Genomic DNA, 19819 nt, shown 5'->3' on the forward strand with positions numbered 1-19819 from the left:
TATATCCATGTTGCATTTTAGATAGTCTTTTAAGTCTTTATTAAAGCTTTCACTTAACTGAGTACTTTGCATCCCTAAAGAAAGCACATTTGTCATGTAACATTCTGCCCATTTTCTTTTCAAAGCATATATACTATCTAACCAAGTACCTTTGGTGACTATGCCACGCAATGCTTCGAATGCCTTTTCAAACTCCGCTTCTTCTTTGAAATAATACATATAAGCTTTGAATGCACGAAGAACATCTAATCCGTCATGTAATATGTGCTTGATTGCATTTTCTGTAATATGCCAAGTACATAATCCATGCCACACACAGGCATCACCCCTGAAATGGCCTTTCCCATAGCAATATCTTGGTCAGTGAAAATAGTCTTCGGCTTCTTGTTGCCATGTGTTGCTATAAATGTTTCGAATAACCATTTAAAAGATTCAGCTGTTTCTACATATAAAAGAGCTGCACCAAAAACTGTTGTCTCCCTGAAATGCTTAAAACCAACAAATACACCAAGTGGTCTATGCTCTTTATTTGTACAAAAGGTAGTATCAAAGGAAACTACATCTCCAAATACAGCATAATCAATAAGCAATTTTGCATCAGCCCAAAATATGTTTGTTATTTTCTCTTCACAGTCCAACTGAATTGAGTGTTGCAATGAAGGGTTCTCCACTGTTTGTAAGTGAAAGTATTTTAATAAACTTCCTGCTTCCCCGTACATCATATCTCTATGGCGCTTACTTCGTAGATAATTTTTATGGTCTTGATGAGTGTAGCCAAGATTGGAAGATCCACCCACATGAGCACCAATGAACTCATGAGCTGCTCTAGGACGAATTTTTGAATCATCCACAAGTTCAATATCAATGGCTTGTATTTCAGAAATTTTTCTCTGCGACGACAACAAGTGGCTAGTTTTCGGTGGATGAAGTACATGATTGTGTTCAGATACAAAATCATGAACCTGGTAATTTCCTGTAGATATAGTTAATATAATACCAATGCGGACCTTGCATTTGGTTCTTCTTTAAGCTTGAGAATTGGTTGTCAAGTGGTCTCGCTTGTCAGGTTGACGAAAACCCTCTTTTGAATAAACAAATCTCCTAGAAGTTACCTGTCCATCCTTGCCCCTGTTCTCATAATTCTTACGAACGTTAAATCCCATTTTCCCTTCATATTGTAACAAAAAATTCCAAGCATCCTCCACCGAATCAAATTCCATGCCTACCCAAGGAACCCAATTTCCTACTTCGTCGTTACTATATGTCATTCTAAGACTAATAAATTTTATTATTGCTATTAGTATGAATCATTAGAGATCATCATTCAAATTATAATTAATTTAAAGTGTAAAAATAAAAAAGATATAAAAAAACTGAAGTTTTTCAATTGAAATATAAACTAAAATAGGGCATATATTGGAGCAATTTCATCTTACTTGGAATGGTTGAATGAAAATACAAAATCACAAATTGTAGACTTCTTGATCAAATGTTGCGCCTTGAATTATTGTCAATGACAGATGATTGTTGCTTTAATTTTTTTTAATGGGTATATTTATAGGTTTAAATTTGGGGAAGCAAATAAAGAAAAAATTAATTCGCTTAACAATGGTGGAGATATAGGCTCATAGTAGTGAAGATTACGGATCATAGTAGTCAAGATTTTGGTGGGAAAATAATTACTCCTAGTGGTGAATATTTGGTGGAAAAAGCACTTAAGCAGTTTAGGCACCTACGTTACTTCGGTAATTGCTAATTGCCTTTTTTTTCTTTTTTTTTTCTTTTTTTTTAATGAATTAAGGGAGCAACATCAACCGTTGATATACATGGAGAGCTGTGATAAGCCCAACTCTACATGGTAGAATTTTCCTCCAACTCTAGAGGATCCGAACGCATTACTCTCTCTTTTCCATCTTTCTCTCCTCTACTTTAATTTCTGTCTCCTCTAAGCGTTTTCCCCGCCAGTCCGCCACCACTGCCAAGGTTTCTTACCGACTATCGCCATCATCTCCCTTCTACCGTCGTCACTTCCTTCCATCATCATCTTTACTCCATTTTTCTTATTAACAAGAGGTGCTAAATTCAATTCATTAGTGGTCGAATTGACCAATGATTTATGATCGACAACCTTCACACTCAAATTTGACAACAAAGGAATTGAATTATGCCTACGTTGAGATTTTTTAATGAATTACTCCCTTTGTTTTATAATAATTGCAACACTTTCCTTTTACATCCATTTAATAATAATTACAATACTTCTTTATTTGGTAAGAAACCACTACTAATTTATTATTTCTCTTTCCTACCAACCCCACTTACATTATTTTTCTTATTTTTTTTTTATTAATTTTCTCTTCTACTAACAATTAAATACATCCTCACTAACTATATTTTATAATATAGAATTCCCCTTTTGGTTACAAGAAAATGAAGTAAATTGTGACGCATTTGCTATGACGCTTTTAAAAAATGTCGCAATTTATTTTTGACCACCAACCTATTAATTACATATATTGGTGGGAGGAGGGGTGTTTTTTTTTTAAAAAAAAAAATTTAATTATTATTAAAATAACATATATTAAGGTTAAATTAGTCATTAAGTCTTTAGTTAACTAGGGTTCGACTTATGATTGTATTTTAACGTCATTAATGTCACCATTGGATTATTATATTAATTAAAGTTCAGCAGGGATAATAAAAACTTTTACAATTTACCACTGAGAATATTAAAAAAAAAAATAGTGTTACCAAAAAGAATTCCCCTTAAAATTTTTGTTTGAGGGGGTTTAACCAAATAAAAGTTGTGAGACCCATTTATAAATTTAGCTTGTACTTCTTTTATTTCTTCAATACTGTAACATGTAGAAAATTCCGAAATTATGCTCTCCAAATTACAATTTTAATCTTTAAATATTTTATTTATTATATAACAATTAATATTATAAAAACTTGATATTGTGAAAGTATATACTACCTCCATTTTACATGATATACAACAATTGGGTATTTTTTTTTTTTGTAAGAAATAAAATATTTAATTGTTACCTATAATATAAAATGGAGGTAGTATATTAAAATAAATATAATAATATTTCACAATTTTAACTAATGTAATTAAAGAGAAGTGTATGAATATTGAATAGTATCATATGATTAGTTGTATTGAAATTGAACTACGGTTTTTATTAAGGGAAACCAAATGAAAAGATAATAAAAGTGTCTTTTTTATTGTTCCTTATCTTAGTTGCTCCTATTCTATTTAATAATAATAAAAAATAAATAAAATCATAATGTAGGAGTTCTTTTAATTATGGAAAGTTGGATTACTAATTCTACTTCATATTGAATTGAAGTAGCTAGGAGTTATCGTACTTATTTATTAACTTTATAAAATCAAATGTAATTCTTATTTCCTCATATTCTTCATTAGCTCCAAGCTCTCTTTTTCTCTCTATAAAGTATTGACATTTTTCTTCTTTTTTCCAAGCATAATTTTCATTGTCAAATTCATAATGATTTGTGAAGGCGAGAGAATGAGGTGGTTAAATAATAAGAAACACCGTTTTAGGGTAGGACAAGTTATTAATGAAATCGATGCAAATTATGTACCAATACAAACTCTTGGAAAGGGGAGTTACAGTTTGATTTGTTCAGCGATCAACACGGATACAATTGAAAAAGTCGCACTTAAGAAAATAAGTGATGTATTCTTCGATCACATTGTGGCTCTTAGGACCTTAAAGGTAATGATAATCCGCAATGTTTCGTCATGACTACGTGATTGGATTACGGGATGTTATGATCACTTCCCCTAAAAACAGTTTTAAAGATATTTATTTAGTTTACGAAATCATGGATACTGATCTGGATCACATAATCAAGTCTCCTCAACCACTTTCTCATGATTACGTCAAGTTTTTTATGTTTCAGGTTTGTCTATTTTTAACGAGTAACTAAATATAGATTTAATTTCCTGTTTTATGTTTCAAGATTTAATTAATTTTAATGTATAAAATGCATAACAATAATAATGTTATTTACTAGTAATACATACTAAATTTATGTTTTATGTTTCAAGACTTAATTAATTTTAACGTATAAAATTATTCATAAAAATAATGTATTTACGTTTATACTCATTCTTAGTTTGTGTTTTTCTGTATGTAGTTACTGGAAGGCATGAAGAATCTCCATTATGCAAACATAGTTTATCGTGATTTAAAATCGGCAAATATTTTAATAAATGCAAATTTCGACCTGAAAATATGTCACAAAGGTGAATGTAATGTTAGAATTTATGGAAGTGTTGATAGGCTTTGGTGTTTTCGGAGTAGTAGTTTGGAAAGAGAATGAGTGAAAAGTATAAAAAAAAAAAGGTTGACTTTTATTAATTTGGTTATGTTTCTTCTTTTTACATCTCCATCATCATACATGGCCATCTATTTATAGGCCTAGCTTAGAACTCTCTAGATTTAGCTAGTTGTATTTCTAATTCTAGATTATTCTACCTAATTCTCTAATTTTCTACATACCACATGTTACATCACATGCTAAATATATTTACAAGATATTTCTACAAGTTTTTACAGTATTGTTCTAGATTTTTCCAATATCTCATGTTATATTTTTATACAACATAATTCTAGATTTTTCTAGATTATTATTTTTTAACAGGTGAATCATTCTTGAGTGATTATGTAGTAACGCGCTGGTATAGAGCATCCGAGTTACTTGTCTGCCACGACAACTATGATGCAGCAATCGACGTTTGGTCGATCTATATGATGCATCTTTGCGGAGATATTAGGGCGCAAACCTCTCTTCCCGGTGGAAATCCCCTCGAGCAAATTAAACTTATCATAACTTTCTTGGAAGTCAGAGTGAATCTGATCTCGCCTTCATAAAAAATCAAAATGTTGTTAAGTACAACAATGGATTGCCTTATTCAAATGGGGTTTGATTGGAGGATGAATATCCTTGGGCTAATCCTTTGACCTTAGACTTGTTGCGAAAAATGCTTGTTTTGAATCTAACAAAGAGGATTATAGTCACAGAAGTGATTCGACACCCTTACATGGCTGACAGCATGCATATTCCAACTGAATATCCTCCTGCTCAAAGGCCACTCGACATTGATATTGAGGCGAATGTAGGAGAGTCATGTCTAAGAGAGTTGATGTGGAGAGAAATGGTGTTTTATCATAATGTTTGATCTCTAGAAAATTCGAGTTGTACTAAACAATTGATGGTTTCTCCAAAGTTGAAAAAAATAAAAAAATAAAAAAAAAAACCAATTGATGGTGAAATAGCTTAGGTCTACTTTGGTTATTGTTTGTGAATTCAAATGTGTTAGATATAAGAAAATTTAAGGGAAATTCTCTTTGATAACACTATAATAATCCAATGGGGACATTAATGACGTTAAAATACAATTATAAGTCTAACCCTAATTAACTATAGGGTTAATGACTAATTTAACCATAAATGGCTGAGTTGGTGGGGAAGGGATTTTTTTAAAAAAAAATGTGCCACAAAATCCCCACCCTATAATTTTCCTAAAAATTTTTGCAGCACCTAGAAGTGCTGTGATTATTACGAAATCAATGGAGTATTTCTTTCTCTCACCTCTCCTCTCTTTTAGATCTGCTATTTTATATTGATGCGAAGGGCATTAATGGTGGTTTGCAAGGTGGGATTGGGTTAATTAGTTGGTTGATGTGGTGGTTCATTCAAGGTAGTGCTAGCAATGGTGTAACTCTATTTCAAGCTTGGCTTGCTATAGAGGATAACAGTGAACGAAAGTTTTATGGCTTTTACCCAGTAAAGATGCCAAAGTTTTAATTTGAAAAAGAAAATATCACCTTATAACAAATCCTTCTGTAATTTTTGCCCCATTGATTAGTACTCCCTTAATTACTCCCTCCGTTTTTATATACTTGCTCCATTTTTCCATGTGCAGATTTTTAGGAGAAATTGGAGAAAGTAATAAAATATGGAGGTAGTGGGGTAGGTGGAAGAGTAAAAAATTGTAAATATACAAAAGTAGTTTAGAGAATTGGAGGAGAGAGAATATGAAATTAATAAGAGAATGATTAATGTTAGGTCTACTAGTTGAGAGAAATTAATTAAATATTGTAAAAACTTTCCAAATAAGGAAATGGAGCAAGATTTAAAAAACGGCCGAAAATGGAATGTGGAGCAAGTATTTAAAAATAGAGGGAGTACTTCAAGAAAAATCCAGATAAGGCCTTAAAAGTAAAAATGTAGGAATTGGAAATTCCTTGATAATTAGAATTCCTACAAAACATGGGAATTATTTTACCCCACCTTACCTTAGTAAATTAGAATTCCTAAATAACATGGAAATTAGCTTCCTACATATATTTTTTTGATGAAGTTACTTTATTGCCCTAAAAAATTTGTAAAAAACATTGAAGTTGTAATAATACATGTTCGGGGAAGGGCCCAAATCTATAAAAATATTGAAATAACCATAATGTTCCTTTGATACACCCTAGACCAAGAATATATCAAAAACAACCATGACACATATATCAAGACACCCTAATATTAAGCCTGTACAAAACTATCTGAGAATCCAAAAATCTGATCTGCAACCAATCAGAATTTTTAGGTATTTGATACGAGTTTTCATTTCGATTCGGATATCCGATCCGAAAAGCGAATATTGGATGCGTATTTGATATTGATTTTCTAATTTTTGGATATTCGAAATCCGAAATACAGAGGCTGAAATAGTGAAATATATACTACCTCTGTTTCGTATTTGCAACTTTGGAATTTTTTATCTCACAAATAATACACCAAAGTTGCATAAAATACGGACCAGAGGTAGTATAAATTTTTTAAATTGTTCATATAAAACTGTCCATGTATTATTAATTTATTATAATATTCTTAATATATTTTTATGATAATTTTTATTGCAAAAGACTACTATTTTGTTAAAATATGTTGTAGAGTTTAAGGATAAAGAAGCTATAAAATTGGTGAAATTTAGAAAATAACCATGATCAATTTTAATTAATATTGGATAACGAATATCTGAACCATCCGTTCCGTATATTTTGGATATCTGAATACTATTGGATATCCGAAATTTTCGGATCGGATTTTGATATCAGTTTCTTATATCCGAGTAACCAAAATGGGTCGGATGTTCGATCTGTGAACAGGCCTACCTAATACCGCCTAACAATGCCTAATATGGCCTAGAACGGCCAGAAACCCTAATCAATCAGTTAATTCTCTCCTATAAATAATAGTCAGCACATATTAAACGGGTAATTAATTTTCTCCTTATTCTCTCTCTTTACAAACTTTACCTCTCTAAACGATTGACTAACTTGACAATCGGAGGGGCTTTCTCAAGAACACTTCCTGAGGTAGTTAACTAACTTTCTCAGTTTGTAGGACTTAGTTTGACCAGATGAGTGGGCTCCCCCATTCACAGATCTCAAATTTCTTTTGTAGAAATACTTGTGAACTGCATAAAGTTAACCAAACAAAACATAGGAAGTTAATTCATGGCAAATACAATTTCCTTTATGTCAACCAAGTATGATTTTAGTAATTCCTAAGAATTATAACTTCCCAAACATTTTAACTTCCTATGGATATTTAATTCTCATATGCAACCAAACGAGGCTTGGTTTATCAAATGAGATGTACACCCTCCATTTTTAAATACTTGATCCACTTTCCTTTTGCGGCCGTTTTTAAATACTTGCTCCATTTCCTTATTTGGAAAACTTTTACAATAATTAATTCATTTTATCTCAATTAGTGGACCCAACATAAATCATATTTTATTAATTTCATATTCTCTCTCCTCCAATTCTCCACTAGTTTTGTTTTTTACAATATTTTATTCTTTCACCAAACCCACTACCTTCATACGGAGTATTTTATTTACTTTCTTCAATTTCTCCTAAAACTCCGCGCATGGAGAAATGGAGCAAGTATTTAAGAATGGAGGGAGTAATTAAGTTCATCTTAATATGTAACTTCCAAATATGAAATTTTCATTATTTTTCGTTATGCAGACAACCCAATAACACAAGGCCTCATAATTCGTAGGGTCCAAAATCTGTTTTTTTTTTTAAAAAAATAAGTACAAAAATTTTTCTTACACCGTAAGAAATACTTACTCCGTATTTTTTACTTTGACTAGTTTGGTGATTTATAGATACGATAAAATATATTCATATGAGATCTTGTTAAACAAAGGAATTAGAAAATTAAACTTGGGGCAGTTGGTTAGTATGTTTGATTGACCGAGTTATGGAGGCATTTTTTGCATAGGCTTGTTCTCAAACTTGCAATAGTGGATTCTATCGTTTAGACTGTAGATCAATGACCGTTCGTTTAATGTGTCAAGATAAAAAAGTACTCGTACTTAAATTTGCAATTGTTTTAACTAAAACCATTACTTAAGCTACTAGTCATGACAAAATCCAGTATATACAGTTGAAGAGTTATCAACATTCAACAATTTCTAGCTCCATAATCTTCCTATAAAAAAATGAGAGATGTACAATGTAATGCAATAAGCTTCGAAAGCCGCAAGGGTGAACTTATTCATTCATGTTGGGATGCTAAGACCAGAAGCTTCTACCGTTGAAGTAGTGTAGAATCTGAAGTCAGACAGCAATAGCCAAACCTTCTGTTTTATTCTTAGCAGCAGTTTCATTACCCTGAACTTGGTGAATTCAACAGCACCCATCAAAATACTTGGATTTTCTAAAAGAGAGTTTCTACTGTACTCAATTATCCAAGTATTTGGTTCAAATTGCACAACAGAAGCACTCCATTTTCTTAAAATCCATGTCATGTTCACCTCTCGAACAGTATAAATGATCTTGCCTTCAGGCCACTGTTAAATGAACAGAACGTAATTCAGAAAACAGCAGCAATCTTAGAAGCCCATAAGTAAAAATGTACTACAATACTACATAGTATATACTATATTTTTGGATTTGATTTTAAGCTTTAATATCTTTAATTCCTCATCAAAAAGTTGAATACTCTTACTCAAAGCCTCAACCCTCAAGGTACAATTGTCTGATTGAAATCAACTCTTTACAAGTTTACAGGATTAACATGATATCTACATTGTAAAATGACCAGATATTATTCTAACATATAATCTTAGCTCAATTAATTGTTCATATAAGCAGGTAATTTGGGTATATATGTATCTATACATTAGTCTTAACCTGGCTCGCTCACCTCAGTAATTCTGCCAGACAACACCTTGAATGATCGCGACGAAAACTCGGCTGTTAAAAGACCAGCAGTCTGCAGAGGCCACCCCCATATCAACACTTCTTCTGCTGCCGATTTGTACAATGTGCAATATGACATTGAGATCAAGCCATCCTGAAAATATACAGCATATTTTGTTAAATCAATATCATAAAATTGGTCATTTGCTTCTGCCTTATGACCCATACCAATTGCAGAAAAATTCTCAAGTCTATAACATAATTGACATGTATACACTATTGTTGTTCGACAATTAACAGTCACCTATACTATTATTTGAATGTCCGGAAGATGTCAGTATTAACAACGGGTCAATCTATAAAAATCACTCTATATATCCCTAAATTTGTAACATTTAAGATATGAAATCATTGTTTACCTGATTAATATCCCAGGAAGAATCACCAAGAATGCAGCTTGATACTGTAACACCAACAGAATCATTCAATTTTTTCTGAATCAAAATCAATCTTTCACTCAAATTCTCAACCCCAGAAGATTCTTCAACAATCTCTCTCAAAATCTCCCCTGATAATTTGGGCCGTAAAACCCGAATAATCCCCCAAGAAAACCCAAATTCCAACCCAAGAATCAACCCAATCAACAAAACCCACCTCAAAAACTTCCATCCCAACCCCAATTTCTTCTTCTTCGGCTCAACAATCTTCGATCCAACCGTTTTTGCTGTTGATCGAACAACTGTCTTCGACGATGCAACCTCAGCAATTGGTGGAGTTTTGGAAATTGGAGTAGAAAGAAGAGTAGGATCAATCGAAACCGGGGTTATATCGACTTCCGGTTTCGAGGCCGAAAGCTTAGTAAGAGAGCTTTTTTGAACACTCATTGACATAAGATCTAAGGTAGCAGTGATACTATCTAAACACATTTTGCAGGTACAATTGGCGTCTTTGCGGCAATCTGGGAAGTAATTGGTTTCTCTTTCATCTTGGAAATCCGATCTGTTGTCTTCCATGGTTATGGGTTGGAGAGATTTTGGAGAGAGAAGCACAGTTTTCATGGTGGATTTTTTGGGTTCTTGGAGTTTGAATGTGATTTTGAGAGTTAGGGATTGTATGAAAAATGATGAATTTTAATTTGTTTGAATTTGAAATCTTAACGGTCGAGTCTGGCGCTTTAGGATTTGTTTGGGTTGGGCCTATATAATCTGGGTCTGTGGGCCGTATCTTTCAGGACACTATATGTGTATAAACATTTCCATTAGTCTTCCCTATGTAATTCTCCTTGTCTTGATTACATTTCCATTAGTACTTCCTATGTAATTCTATTTGTCTTGTTTGTTACTTGTTTTCCGTGTTATTATTGTTAATTATCGTTAGTCACATACAAGCTACTAAGCTAGTACACTCTGCTTTCCCTTTCATGTAATAAGAAAGCAATTAAAACAAGAAATTCAATCAACAAAATAAGATAGACCAATAAGATATAGTGGTATTCCCTCCATATTTTATTACTTGCTTCATTTCTCCGTGCTTGGAGTTTTAGGAAAAATAGTAGAAAATAATAAAATATGATGGAAGTGGGGTTAGTTGAAGACTAAAGAAATTTAAAAAAAAAATAAAAAATAAAAGTGAGTATAAGTGGGGAGGAGAAAGAATATGAAAAATATTAAAATATGATGTGAGGGGTTGGGAGGAAAATAGTTAAATATTGTTAAAAGTTTCCAAGAATGAAAATGGAGCAAGTAATAAAATACGGCCGCAAAAAGAAATTAGAGCAAGTAATAAAATACGGAGGGAGTACATAGATAATTAGGTCACTTACGTCTCTGATAAAATGATAAGTGCAACTTGATTAAGAAAATTATTTAAGGCGTGTTCGGCGCTAGCTTTTGAGTAGCTTTTAGGTAGCTTTCAGTGTTTTGACTTAGTCAAACCACTACTTAACAAAAAATGTGAGTGTTTGGCAAAGTAGTGGTTAAGGTAGCTTTTAGTGATGGAGGTAGTTTTTATGAAATGTTAGAAATATTAGTTTTTGAAGTTAGAGGTAGCTTTTGAGGTAGCTGTTGAAAATTTAATCTATAGCTTTAAAAATAAAATATTGATTTTTATATGTAACAGCTAGTCAACCGCTACTTTACCGAACACTTATACCTAAATTATCTATCTTCACAGCTAACAGTCTACCTACACAGCTAACAACCACCTTCACAGCTAACAACCACCTTCACAGCTATATTTTGCTGAACACGCCCTTAAAAACATTAAATGGTAATTATACATGATTGCACAACAACACAAAAAACTTATTGTGGAGCTAGTCCACGGGAGGCCAATTACTTTTTTAGGTACAAAAATGATTAGAAATCAATAATCTTAGTTAGTGACAATTATAAGCCTAACATAATGATTGGATAGCCAATTTATGGATGATGATTTATCATGGTTTTCTAAGGGAATAATATTATGTTCGGTTAGTGTTGTGCACTTGAATGAAATCCTATCCCATTTAACCCCTATCTATGCCTATCATTTGCTTTTGTTCGAATAACCACTTTCTAATTCATAATCATGCTCTACAACTTAAATTAATAGACATTTAAAAACATTTACATAATAATAATAATAATAATAATAATAATAATAATAATAATAATAATAATAATAATAATAATAATAATAATAATAATAATAATAATACCTCCGTTAATTGTTATCTGCAACTTTGGAATATTTTATCTCTCATAAATAATACCCTAAAGTTGCAGATAACAATTAACGGAGGTAGTAATAATAATAATTATTATTATTATTGTCAAAATTTATACACAACTAGAAAACAGGAAGATTTCGACAGACTGGTTCTGACGGACACGAAATTCCGTTGAATAATTCCGATGGAATTGTTCCGACGAATTCAACAATTCTGACGGATTTATAATCCGTCAGAAATTTCCAACGGAATTCTCCGTCGAAATATAATAAAGAAAAAAAATTAAAACTTTTTACCAAACCCTAAAACGTAAATTTCTGCCTCTCTTTCTTCTCTCCTCTTTCTCTCTCCTCTTCTCCTTCGTTATCTGCTGCTCTTCTCCTTCTCTTTCTCTCCCCTCTTCTCCTTCTTTTCTACTACTCTTCTCATTCTTCTTTCTCTCTTCTCTTTTCTCTTCTCCTTCTCTTTCTCTCTTCTCTTTCCTCTTCTCCTTCCCTTTCTCTCTTCTCTCTCCTCGTCTCTTTTCTTTTTCGCCGGTGTGGGGTTGGGGGGGGGGGGGTTCATGACGTCGATTTGGTTTTCTTTCTCGCCGACATGGAGGTGCGGTGTTCTCTAGAAAATAATGGTTTTTTAGGATCTAGAGTTTTCATGGTCGAATTTGGCAATATTAAACCAAATTCTAGGTGACATTCAAAGCCAAATTCGATTTTAAAGGTATGTTTTCTTATTTTTAAATTTTTTTTTAATTGTTTTGTTAATTTTTGAGTTGTGATTGTTGTTTTGGTGGGTGATTGGTCGGAAACTCGGAATAGGTAGGGTTAGGGTGGTAGTTTTGGGTTTTGTTTGGGTGGTTTTGAGTGATAGATATGGGTTAGTTGGGTGGTTTAGGGTGGGTGGGTTCGGATTAGGTAGGTAAGGTGATAGATCTGGGTTAGTTGGGTGGTTTTAGGTGGGTTAGGATTAAGTTGGTTAAGGTTGTGGGTCTGGTGGGTGGGTTCGGGTTAGGTGGGTTAAGGTGGTGGATTAAGGTGGTGGATCTGGTGGGTTAAGTGAAGGATTTATGTCTTCATCAAGTGCAATTACTAGATATATCAAGGATCATTTTTATGGAGATAATTAGTTCATTCTTTTGGGTCGTTATTGTTTGTTGCTAGATATGATAAATGATTGGGCTAGTCAAACAGTCCAAAACCCAATAGAATAGATCATATCACACAAGGGTTTTGGATTGAACAAGTATGAAGCCCATTAATGGGCCTCATAAGGTAATGTCAAGCCACATAATAAGTTAGGCTAGAGTATTTGGTTTGGGTTAGGAGTTTAGGCTTCACATGGACTCTAATTATATATGTGATATATAAATAGAGGCCTTGCCTAGGTTATGTATACAAGTCACAATTAACCCATACAGTGAATTGTGAAGCAAGCAACCAAAGCTCTCTAACCCCCTCTCTCACACGCCTCTCTCCTCCTCTCTCCCTGTCCGTACAGACGTCGGCCCCCTAGTGGCTCACGGTGGTGGTGGTGTTGGTTCGTGGTTCATTCATTCCTCTCCTCTCCCTAAAAGGTTGATTGAAGGGTTCAATCACGACTAACTAGCATTAGTGGAGGTTCAATCCTTGCCCGTGGACCAAATAGAGGAATCACGTTTGGGGTTTTAGTTCTCCTTATTGTTCTTGCTCGATCACTCGTGGAATCACGTTTCAAAGGTATAATTATGTGTTCTTTATGTGTATGCAAAGATCTTGATTATTAGATGCTTATAAATATGATTCATGTAATTCCGCTTATATTTAAAGTCCTACATTAAGGTGGTGCGACTGGTGGGTTAAGGCGAGTTGATTTCTTACGCGTAGTGGCGGTGGGGGCTGGAAGCGGTGCTGCGGTTAGTTTTTTTTTTAAATTTCTTCGTTAAAGTTTTCGACGGAATTTTCGTCGGAAATTTTCGGTGGAGTACATTCTGTCGGAAATTTCCTACGGACTTTTCCAGGTCGAAAAACTTCTTCCGACGGACTGAATTCCGTTGGAAAAGGTAGTGTTTCCTACAAATGCTTTTCAGACAATCGGTTCCGATGGAAATTCCGTCGAAAAACGGTTTTCCAACGAAAAACAGGGTGTTTCCGACGGAATAATTCCGTCGGAATTTGCCTATTTTTAGTAGTGATATATAAATTAGTGTGTGGTTTGGGTGTTGCATATATATGCACCAAGTTGCTACTTTAGTGTGTGGTTTGGGTGTTGCATATTCACCAAGTTGCTACTTTAAAATACCGGAAAAACTTGTGTGGACCTGGTTCACAATAATATTATTTTGGACCCGAGATTCATACACGCGTAAGTGACTGTATCTTGAACATAGTGACCCATAATCTTAATATAGTAATCTTAATCTTAACATAGTAAACTTTATTAAAACTTGTTTATATGACCTTTATATTATTGTGAATCTAAAGTACGACGAAATGTTGAACATAATTGAATAACCCTAATTATAATATAATGACCTTTATTAATCATATTAGCTAAAATATAAAAAAATTCATTAGAAAAATAATTGACCTATTAGGACCTTTATAATAACACATTGACTTTTATTTTAACATAATAACCTTTATTTTAACATAGTGACTTTTTTTTTAATTAATAAAATGACTATAATATCTATAATATAGTATTAGTGGTTGCTTCAAAAAAAAAAAAGTATTAGTGGTCCACAATAAATTAATGTGAACCATGTTTATTTAAGAGTTTGCATTAAAACATAATGTTAGTAACAAAGAAGATTTAAATAGAATAACCATCCATTCTTGTAATTGTTGAGGCTATTCCTCTTTATTTATATAATCTAGGCTACATAATTATTTTTTTTCTTCCTTTTTTGGGCTTACTTAAAGATATACCTCCTCTATTGTTATTTACTTGCAAGTAGTTGCAACACAACCTTGTGACACGCATTTTAAAGTCAAGATTATACAATATAAACGAATAAATTAATCAAAATAATTTTAATACATGGTTCCTAATCCTTCCCTATTCCCGATGTTAAAATTATTTTAATGAAATCATTTGCTTACCTTTAATAATCACCTAAAAAAGTGCGGGCCTAAAGACTGTGTTGTAAATAAAAGAAAACGAAGAAAATATTTATTTATGTGTATATAGAGGCACAAATATCTTTAAAACATAATGTTATGAAGAATTGTGATTTTATATCCTTGGGGTTTGCTCGTTTAGGGGGGGGGTAGTTTTACCAAACTACCTTCAGTGTTCAAAGCTTGTGAGATATTTTTTTCCCATATATTTTGATATGGAATAAGTCATTGTTCACTTCACCTTTAAAAAAATATTACAAAGTAAAAATAAGTTCATCAGTTCAATAATAATAAATCCAAGTCAATAAATATAAGTTTAGTTCAGTAAAAGTCACTAATGTTCAGTAAAAGTAATTTCAGTTTCGTAAAAATAAGATGAAAAGAAAAATCAAACTATATCAATTGTTCTAAAACAAGTAATGTGGCTCTGTTCACTACATCTTATTTTTGCTGAACTGAAACTATTTTTATTGAATTGAAATTATTTTTGCTGATTCTCAATTATATTTCCTCTTTAAGGTTACTGGTTTTTTTACTGAAGTGAACTTAATTGTAATAAACTTAACTTATTTTGACTGAACAAAATTTATTTTTACTGAATTTAAATTAATTTAACTAAATATTTTTTTTAAAAGTGAAGTGAGCATGACCTATTGTTTTACAAATTCAACCCAAATACCTAAAACTCCAAAATCATAAAATTGATGAATAATCGTGACATGAAAAACGCTACAAAACTGTGACAGAACATGTGAAATGTCATTAAAGTCAGATTTTATGTCACATGATCGATTTTTCAATTTTGTGCATTAATCATTCACGGAAAACGCTGGGAATTCGTTCACTACTAACTAATCCATATCAGGTTTCCAAAACGTTTGCAAGTCCATCTGCACCCAGGATCTCGTCTAGTATACAGAACGTTTTCACAAACAATACGTTATAATTATAAGCGAAATTTTAATCCCTATATTTATCAATTACATTAATCATGTACTAACTTTTACTATAGTCGTTACTACGAGAAATATAAAATACATGTATGAAAAACAAAGGTTACTACGTATGTAAAATGTTGTTAAATACAAGTACATATTTATATATACTACATATATAAAGTTGTGTACAACTTAAAATCAATTTTTTTTACCTCTATATAGTTTTACTACAGTAGTATTTAATTGTAAATGGTCAAACTAATACGTTTATATGTGTCAATTTTAAATGTGTCAATTCTCCAGATAAGGATGTAATTTCCCATCTCTCGTCCTGTTAGAAGAACAAATTTCATTTTTAAGACGAGCATACTAAAACTTTTTGGTCCTCAAATAAATTACTAAACCTAAAATTCCAAAAAAGCTTAAAAATAGTCCAAGTTTATAGAGAGATTTATTTAACAGAATTCACCGCTGTACAAAACAAAATAAGATAGAAATAAAAAAAACTATCTAAACAAAAAAATAGAGCACCCCTGTTTGATAAACAGAGGGCTTATAGAAACTTAGATCATTCTCCTAACGCTTTTTCATTCACGATTTTATGTTCGTCATTCTTTATCGATTCTTCCCCTCCTCGCCGGGCTTTATACTCGGCTTCGGAACCTTTCAAAGGACTTGAGGAGCAGTATTTGATCTTGCATATTTTTTAGCAGAAGAGTGAGATAACTCTCCAGACCTTCTCCTAAGCATTTGGCGCATACCATCAGCAACCCTCGAAGCCGGGCTAGACTTGTAGTTGCTGCAGAAAGACATGTGCGCGCTCACAGCATTTTCAACCCCCGCTCTATTTACCTCGTCTCGCACCGCTACGGAGCATAACCCACATAACCATTTTCCATTGAAGTTTGCCTTTACTGCATCTATGTATTCTACTGTGCATTCCTCTTTCAGTCCACAACACTCACACTTTACTAGCTCTACCTCCATTATTTATTTTATATTTTACTTCTTTTGAAATAAAAAGGGGAAAAATAGGTTTAGTTTTGAGGATTTTGGTTGAAAACTAGAGGGTTTTTTTGTGGTGAAGTATGAGTAGTAGATGTTTGTAAGGTGAGAAGAGAGATAGCAAGCTAAGAGAGAGGGGATGAGAAGGAGGAGTATATATAGTGGTGGGGAAAATCAGCCATAATTTGCTGCATGTTCTAAGGGAACATGGGTAGTGGGGAAATAAGACAAATGGGGTCACCTTTTTTTTGGGTGGGATACCTAATGTGTTGATTAATCGTTGCATCATTTAACACTATCATATTTGTCACCAAAAATATAAAATAAAAATTATAAAACAAAATTTGGGTGATTCCTGTCAAATTGACATATTCTGTTCACTTTATTTGTACTGATTTAAAGAGGAATATTTCTTAGGGCAGTGATCCAGGGGTCGCCTCGCATCCTCAGGGTACAGGTTCGAGCCTCACCATGAAATTCCCCTTCCCTACCCTTTGGCATTACCAGCCATGTTTTGTGGTAGGAGCCTTTGGTTGGGACCCAATTAACCTTACTGTATAATTTTTTTTTTTTATTTTTTTATTTTTTATTATTGTTTCAAAAAGAAATGTTATGTAATCCAAACTCCAATCCCTTGTAAAATGACCATTTTATGATTTGTTTTTTTTAGGCTTGTTCATTATTATTTTTATTTTTTAAAGTGTATCAGTATGACCAACACATAAATTTAGGAATAAGAGTTAAACAAGGTAACAAGGAATTGTTCTCTGTTTACCTTATTGTCACTTATTTTAGATGTAAAAATTCAAATAAGTTCAACATTACTAAGTTCTGATAAGGATTATCCAAGTAATAATTACAATAAGTTTTAATAAGGTCAATAAGTTCATTCAGGTAAGTTCAAATGAGATAAGATAAGTTCATATAAGGGAAAATCGATCAGGTAAATTAAACACACCTTAAGTGAGGTTTGTTGGGAATTAAAAATAATAGAAAAGATATAGTGGTGTAATAATTTTTTAGAAGTAAAAAATGTAAAAGGAGAGAAATAAGTAAAAATAAAATAAAAAGTATTCGCTTGGTAGAAATGGGGATCCCAATTTACTGTTGGTGTAGTGGTGATTGAGACTATACTTGGTAGGGAGGAATGTCTGTTCGATCCCCCACAACAGCAATTGGGAGGGAATTGGAACCTAACCACCCAAAACTAATCCCCAAATCCGAATTAGCCCAAAGGGTGAAGCGGGTGGAACAAAAAAAAAAAAAAGTCCAAAAAAAGAAAGTTATACACTTATAAAAAAAACGATCAAGAAAGTGATGCACTTAAATAAAATAAATAGAGGGAGTAGCAAAATCCATATGGTTTATCAATAAAAGCTTCCAATCTAATATTTAAGGTGTTTAATTGAGGTACTCCGTAGTTGACATGTTCGTACCGTAAAAATGAACAATTAGGTGTTTTAGATTAAGACTTTGCTCAATTTACCTTATTTTTACTTGTTCAAGAAACTTAATTGATAAGGATTTAGTAGATTTCATATAACAAGTTCATTTAATATAAGTTCAATTGAATTCAAATAATTTCTACAACAACTTAAATAATAAAGGTAAGTCATGAGGTGAATAAATATATTCAGAGGTACCTTGCCTTTAAGAAAGGAAATTTTGTGTAGAAGTACCCGCAAGATAGGGTGATTTGTGAACAACTACCCATATTTTTTTATTTGTTTACAACTATCCGCAAGTTTGAAAACATTTGGGTAGCACTACCCATTAACGTTTTTCGTCCAATTTACCCGTTAGTGGGCCCACTTTTTAACTTTTCCCACCCAATTTACTCCCCCCCCCCAACTACCTTCTCTCTCTCCTAATTTATTTCCCTCCATTCTCACTCTCTTCTTTCACCTTCTTCAATTGACCTCGAATCTCTAACCTAAGCAGCGAATTTTCACCATCATCTTCACCTCCTTTTCAGAAATTTGGCAGCCCTACCAACCTTTTCTTTGTTGTCTCTCTCTCTTCCAACATAACTCATCTTGTTGCTTTTTTGGGTAACTCGAAGTAAATGAGTGAAATTACAGCAATGGAAAAGGGGGAAAGTGAAGTAAATATACAAATTAATGAAGCAAATCAAGGACGAACAAGGTACATTGGTGTATTCACCTTAAATTTCTGTCCTTTTCCGTAAATAATGTAGAAATTATTCAAACCCTAAATATTTAAATACTCGAAATTGGAACCCTAATTTTTTAATTGACAAAATTGACTGGACAATTAAACAATTACAACACTTTATCACATAATTAATTAACGTTAAACTTGATTGAGGTTGTTGTTGAGCTTTGATAATTGTGCATTAGTTGCTTGGTTGTTTGCCCTGCTTATTTTATGCTATGCATGTTGTTTGACTGAATGTAGTCACATTGTTATGTATATTTACTGTTATCAATGATGTAGGGAACTTCCATCATATGTTGACATGAATATCTGGGTCAGTGGGGAATTCGAATACAAAAAAGGTAAGACAAAATATTTGGGGGGAGGGATGTTTATGAGATTGAGTTGTTCGTTGAAGGAACTTAATGTTGGGAATTTGAGGAAGTGGGTGATCCAAGCATATGATTTAGTGTGCAGTAGGGTACCCCAGAATTTCAGTGTCTGGTACAGGTTACATGACAGAAACTTGACTAATGGAAGGAGGAAGGTGGAGACATTTGATGACATTATCAATTTGGTCAACAGTAGGGATAAATTTGATAGAGTTGTAATTTGGGCCTTAGTTGAGAAACCAAACCCAGTCCAGCAACTTTAACAGGGCCTAGG

General features: G+C 32.8%; 3 protein-coding genes across 3 annotated transcripts; all 3 read right to left on the minus strand.

Moving 5' to 3' along the window:
* Positions 1–245: 245 nt before the first annotated feature.
* Positions 246–1268, minus strand: LOC110684895 (protein FAR1-RELATED SEQUENCE 5-like). Its single transcript, XM_021861333.1, has 2 exons — positions 1113–1268; positions 246–962 (listed from the first exon to the last, which is right to left on the minus strand). The coding sequence occupies exons 1-2, from the start codon at positions 1266–1268 to the stop codon at positions 246–248; spliced, it is 873 nt and encodes a 290-aa protein (XP_021717025.1).
* Positions 1269–8406: 7138 nt separating this feature from the next.
* Positions 8407–10376, minus strand: LOC110684775 (sigma non-opioid intracellular receptor 1-like). Its single transcript, XM_021861207.1, has 3 exons — positions 9671–10376; positions 9256–9405; positions 8407–8899 (listed from the first exon to the last, which is right to left on the minus strand). Exons 1-3 carry the CDS (start codon positions 10307–10309, stop codon positions 8609–8611), a joined length of 1080 nt encoding a protein of 359 aa, XP_021716899.1. The 5' UTR covers positions 10310–10376; the 3' UTR covers positions 8407–8608.
* Positions 10377–16413: 6037 nt separating this feature from the next.
* LOC110684819 lies at positions 16414–17757 on the minus strand. The gene has a single exon (XM_021861249.1). The coding sequence runs from the start codon at positions 16976–16978 to the stop codon at positions 16658–16660; it is 321 nt and encodes a 106-aa protein (XP_021716941.1). The 5' UTR covers positions 16979–17757; the 3' UTR covers positions 16414–16657.
* Positions 17758–19819: the final 2062 nt, after the last annotated feature.

Source organism: Chenopodium quinoa, unplaced genomic scaffold, assembly GCF_001683475.1.
Source record: "Chenopodium quinoa cultivar QQ74 unplaced genomic scaffold, ASM168347v1, whole genome shotgun sequence".
NCBI classification, from domain to species: Eukaryota; Viridiplantae; Streptophyta; class Magnoliopsida; order Caryophyllales; family Amaranthaceae; genus Chenopodium; species Chenopodium quinoa.